The 6,312-nt window shown below is 26.9% G+C and overlaps 1 protein-coding gene across 1 annotated transcript in view; it reads left to right on the top strand.

Moving 5' to 3' along the window:
• The window catches only part of LOC108755622, a 14,472-nt gene that overhangs the window by 6,456 nt on the left and 1,704 nt on the right, over window positions 1-6,312 (top strand). Inside the window, 5 exon segments of the mRNA XM_018498737.1 lie at window positions 1,910-2,222; window positions 2,588-3,056; window positions 3,765-3,864; window positions 3,959-4,084; window positions 4,752-4,907. Of these exon segments, the coding sequence (XP_018354239.1) occupies window positions 1,910-2,222; window positions 2,588-3,056; window positions 3,765-3,864; window positions 3,959-4,084; window positions 4,752-4,907 (1,164 nt within the window).

Raw genomic sequence — 6,312 nt, 5'->3', positions numbered from 1 at the left:
ATATATATATATATATATATAAAGGAAAAGCCCTACTATACAATAGAAATATCATACAAACTAACAACGTGCATATAAGCTTATGACATAATTGCGAGAAATTTTAAAAATATAAAAATGTTTTTATATTTTTAGAATTTCTCTCTAGTATGATATTTCCATTGTATAGTAGGGCTTTCCCTTCGTACAATTTTTTGTTTTGTTCGTCTTACTCTACAGGTTAATTAAAAATGTATTATCCTTCGCTACGCAAATGTGTATGCGTGTACGTACATATGTAGTGAAGCATCTTAAAGTGGAAAAGATAATAATAGGTTTCATAGTCCTGGGATACAACACATGTCCCTGTTCATTGCCGAACATGTTTGCAACTTTTTGCTTGCTACTATACTTGAACATTTTTTTGCGTAACGAAGAACTGCTACCAAAGTAGGGGGAACAATTTTAATATTTAATGTATCTGTGTCTCTCGCCAAAGTAGCTAAAGTCTTGTTACAAGCACGCACGATAATGACAGTCTACCTTAAATTCTAAAAAATGGAATAGAATTGTTCACGTACATTAGTCAATTATACCGATATTCCCACACATGGGAGCAATAACGAGCATATCATTAAAGGACTTTTTTGCTTTAATTTATCGATTTTATATATGCACTCGAAATTTTGATATTTGAATTCAGGACATCCTATGTATATGTATGTATTCATACAGCTGGGACTTTATCCCAGAGATCTACGAATGTTCTCAGGATGTTATCAGGATATCCTTCAGAATATCCCTTGGACATCTGTGCTATATGGATATCTCTCAATACCTTTCAATAGTTTAATATTTTAGCAATATGGCGTATAAGTTCTTTTGTCGATTTTAAATGATCGATGAATCGATAGCGAAAGATTGGGTAGCATTTAAGCTGGACAAGCTGGGTGCAGAGAGAAACGTGATAATGACTAGCACAAATTACTCGATTAATGATCACTGGAAATATTATCAAGATAATAAGACTTCGTTATACATACGTAAGACACATAATAAATTTCGGATTGTGGAACATGGATCACAATAAGCTGTTATCACTAGAGACATATCACTTCTACGATACAAATAAAAATGTGTTCCGAATTACTCATGAAACGCATGATGTATTGTTTTATCCTTCTTTATTAATTGCTAACAACAAAGACAAATGAAGCATCTTGTGCTTCACGCGTAACTCGGAACGCACTCTAAGAGTCTGCAGTTTTACATAAAATATATGTTATGGTCAGCTTTATAAAGATAATAAATATCAAGAAACATGGTAGATTGGCGAGTGTTTCGCGCCAAGTAAACGCGCAGCGCGAAGTTGTATTTACCCGTGACAACATGTATAAAAGAGATATATTTGAAACACATAGTAAAATGTTATATTATTTTCTCTTTTGTCTAGAATATTTTTAAGTTTTGGACTGGTGTAAAGAATTAAATATACAGCTACATTTCGAAGAAAAAACGTATATTGCGAAGCAATATAAAGTATGAATAAAACTTTTTAGATGAACAAACTTGTAATATACGGAGATGCAATATTTTCCATCTCTTTTAATATTAGATAAGTAATAAACGATATTGTCACATACAATATATGCTTGTAAAGTTTTCTGTGTTACCAACATTGGAGACAGTGTGTTTTAATATTTAATGTAACGTTGGATAAAGTTGCGAGGTTTTCGTACTTATACACGGAGCATGCGCAACAATTGTTTTATACTATATGCTAGAAAAAACGGGATATTACTCTTCAAGTTATCAACATGGACATTACAGAATCATCAGATTACAGAGGTATTAATTAATTCTATATAATATGTTTTCTGTTAGTTGTGCACATTTTACATAATTTAATAAATAAATTATTTTAGTTAAGTTTTAAACATCATCTTGTATATACCTTATTTTATATAAAAATTTGTTAGATTTTGTGTGGGCAATTGAACTTCATCGCTTAGGTTTGGAGATAATTGGATTGTGGTCTAACAGTGAAAAATTTAAGAAAAGTTTGTGGCCAAAAATTCGGGTTGGCGTTATTTTTATTTTATTAATATTTATTTCTATTCCGACGGTATGTGCAGTTATACGTGTTTGGGGCGATATGCTACTTCTAATAGACAATTTACAAATTACAATACCTATACTGATAATATCTGTGAAATATGTTATCTTGCGATGGAAACAAACAGGTATGTCTAGAATTATTTAAAACAAAATATTATATAATATTTAATAGTGTATTATATTACTAAAGCATACAGTCTACACAGCACAATTTATCAAAGGGACATCTTGGGAATGTCCTTAAAATGTCCCTTGAAAGTATGTACTGTATGAGAATTGCTTTTTTTATATGACATATATACTGTTGATCAGGAAAAATAATATCAGAAATCAGAAATTATATGTGTAATTTATACTTATAATATAACATATGTCAAAATAAATTTTAAAATGTATAATTTTCCTTTTAATTAAATAACATATACCTATAAACAATTTAATATTTTATATTCTTAAGACTATATATGTTTCATTTGTTTATATTTTCAAGTTCTCTGGTCAATTATGAATATGATAGCGGAAGACTGGATGACATTTAAACTGGATAGAGAAAGAAATGTGATGATAAAACGAGCACAAATAGCGCGTTTTATTATGATAATTGGATATGTTCTCGCAATAATAGGGTTTCTCTCAGTAATTGTCCCTCCTTATTTTGGCATGCAAATAATGTACGCCACAAATTTTTCGAATCGGAGCAAGTTGTTACCACTTGAGACGTTTCATTTCTACGATACAGATAAGAGTCCGCAGTATGAATTGACATTTTTTATTCATATCATAACAACCTTATTAGGAGCTATTATTTATATGTCTGTAGATATGCTTTTGATGCTAATAATTCTTCACATTTGCGGTCAGTTAGAAAACTTCAAATATCGATTACTTAGTTTAGTTTCGTGCAAAAATTTCAACAAAATTCTAAATAATATTATAGCGACTCATCTACGACTTATCAGGTACGAATTTTTATTGTAACAACAAAATTTTAACAAAATAAGTTTAGGAATATACCACAGAAAAAATATCTTTTTATATAAAAAAAGATTTTAAACTTTAAGTATTATTAAGTGTTATTTCTTTCACATAACAGGACATAAATATTAATGTTTGATTATGTATTATTAAATAATATATCATAATTTTTATTGTTTGGCAAGAATTCAACGAACGAATATATTTTACAATTTATTACATTATCATTACATTTATACTTTTTATACTTTCATAATTAATTTTTTAAAAATTTTGATTTATTTTTATTTTAAGTGCGCAATTAAAAATATTGTAAATGATTGAGTCAACGACATTTTATTTTTACTCTAGATGTATAAAGAATGTACCGTAATATATATAGAATATATGGAAAAGAAATTTAAAAATTTATTTCTGACGCCAAAATAAGAAAAAGATTCTTATAAATATATGTTCGAAAATGTTTTATTTATGAAATATCTATTGGTATAGATATTTTTTACAAAAATATTAATGTTTCAAATATATTTACATATACCTAATATATTTTTCGAACATATGTTTATAGAAACTTTTTTCTGACTTTATTGTCATAAATATATAATGTTTTTTCTGTGTTACGTACATATTTCTAGATATTTGTACAATTTTCTTGGTTTTAATATGACTATACTTTATTTTTATTCTTGTAGATTCGCCGAAAAAATTGAAAATATATATTCTTTAATGATGCTAATAATGGTACTTTATTTTGGTATTGTATTTTGTCTAAGCGGTTTTATATTTACTGTCGTAAGTTCTAAGTTTTTAAAAAATAAAAAAAATATTTTAGTATATAGTATATTGTATACGCGTTTCTTTATTTTCTATGAGGTATACATTTTAGTTTCTTATTGATAAAAAAATGGATGATGATGTTACCACAAAACTTTACTATTCAACAATTCTTGTTATTGCCTTATTGATAAATACTTTTTTGTATTGTGGTGCAGGAGAGCTTATAATAGAGCATGTAAGTTATATAGTGTATACAGGATATCTTATTTTAATCGGTCATCCTTCTGAATTTTTTTTTATATAATTAAATATATAAACTAAAATATTAAAAAAAACTAAAAACTAAACTATTTTTAATATAAAAACTAAAATATTTTAAATAATTATTTTACTTATATTAACACTATAATTATTGTTATTTCCTAAAATATAAAACTGACATAAAATAAAAATTATATTTTTTGTATAATTTGTTCATAAAAAATATATTATTAGAATATGTGACGATCAATTTTGAGTTCGGGATTAATTGTTACATATTTTCACAGTTTTATTTAAAATTTAATAACTTATTTATATGATGATGTATTCAAGAGCAATATTTTTTTAATACCTAATAGTAACAATCGGTTCCCATCTTTCTTACATTTAATTGTATAATTTTCATAAATTAGCATTATACTATTATATTATTAAACATTATTTTTATTAAAAAATGTTTGTTAACGTTAATTAAAATGCAAATTTAATTATGTTAAATGAACTATATGCTGTTTCTGATTTTTTTTCTATAATTAATTATAAAAATCAATTAAATCCCAGTTAATTTTTACTAATATTTTTATAAACTTCATTTGAATTATGATGGGATTAATATCTCCGTACATATGTTATTTGTTAAGTGTAATGCAGTACATCGTGCTATATGTGATCTTGAATGGTATAAATTAGAATCAAAAGAGGCAAGAAATCTCATTATATTAATAATACGAGCTCATCGACCGTTTCGCATCACTGCAGGAAAAATTATTCCATTAACTATGGCTACTTTTTGCAGCGTAAGATTATTTAGTATCTTTATGTTTTAATTTCTTTACAAATAATGTTGAATTTATTATATTTCTATATGAGCTACTGTTTTTGTGTATGTACATGTATTTTTTTTTAAAGAAAGTGTTATTCATGAATTGGACCGCCAATATAAATGGAAAGCGCTTAGAATACATTATCAATGATATACTATATACATATGTATATGTATATGTTATACAATTAGGATATTGACTGATGTTGTTCTTGCTTTAAATCACGATGAGATGTACTTTTAAGTATAATTTTATAAAAATAAGGTAAATTGTTATCCATTGGTATACAAAATTCTTTTCACATAAACCGAAAAATAAATTCTTTTTCACCTAAATCGATTGAAACTAAACTAATCTTACTTTATCTTACTTTATCTTACTTTATCTTTATAGAAATTAATTTGAAGCGAAAAATATAATATGGATTATTATTTACTATCCCACATTTTATATCCAAAATATAATATCAATGTACTTTTTTTTCATGCGAAATAAGATTTGTAATTTAGAAATTTGTACATTTATCGCAACAGTCATTAGGATTCAATATCCAGTATTTTCTCTCAGACCAAAAGTCACTGTACTTTATACTTTCAGATTGTATGAAAAATTGCCAATTGCAGTTTTTTATAAATTGAAATTGGGCCCCGAGTGAACAGTATTGAGACATAATTAGGATTATAAAATGACTCCGCCGAGTGCTAGAACTATCCAAAGTTTGCTATTTAAGTATGATGTATTATACCAATGGTCTCTGTATTCAGAATGGTGACAGCGCAATCATGGTGGAAGTATATTAAGGTCAGATTTGTCGTTCAAATTATCAATGGACATCTTAAAACTTGTTTCAGTATTTTAATCTAATCAATTCTCTATGACTGATTTTTGAAATGCCGCTTTACAACATGTTCTGCTATCATATAAAACGCTGAGCATTCAAAAGAAATTGCACAACTTATATTAAATTGATTGCATAAATCAAACGTATTATTTTGGTTAGTTCAAAAATAAAACCTGAACCGCAAAATTACATTCTCTTGTCGAATGCATATGAATTAAAAGGATATCTAGTGACAAAGGATGACCTATACAGAGTTAGTTTGCGGTCATATCAAATTAAATTAGGACTATGAAGAATATTATGGAGAGGTTTTCATCAAGCGTATCCACCAAATTTTATACAAATGTGTTGTGATGGACATGATCTATTGAGGTGACAAATCTACCCCGATAATCAACCATTCATACATTTTATGCTTAACACACTACGCAAGCACTATTTTATTACTGTGCTGTTTTATACTATAGATGATGTTTGTACGGTACTGTCATGATTAAGTGTCGACGTGCAGTCAAAATTCTTATATATATATATATA

Source organism: Trachymyrmex septentrionalis, unplaced genomic scaffold, assembly GCF_001594115.1.
Source record: "Trachymyrmex septentrionalis isolate Tsep2-gDNA-1 unplaced genomic scaffold, Tsep1.0 scaffold9, whole genome shotgun sequence".
Taxonomy (NCBI): Eukaryota; Metazoa; Arthropoda; class Insecta; order Hymenoptera; family Formicidae; genus Trachymyrmex; species Trachymyrmex septentrionalis.
Note: the sequence above shows the minus strand (reverse complement) of the source record. Positions and strands in the feature narration are given on the sequence as shown.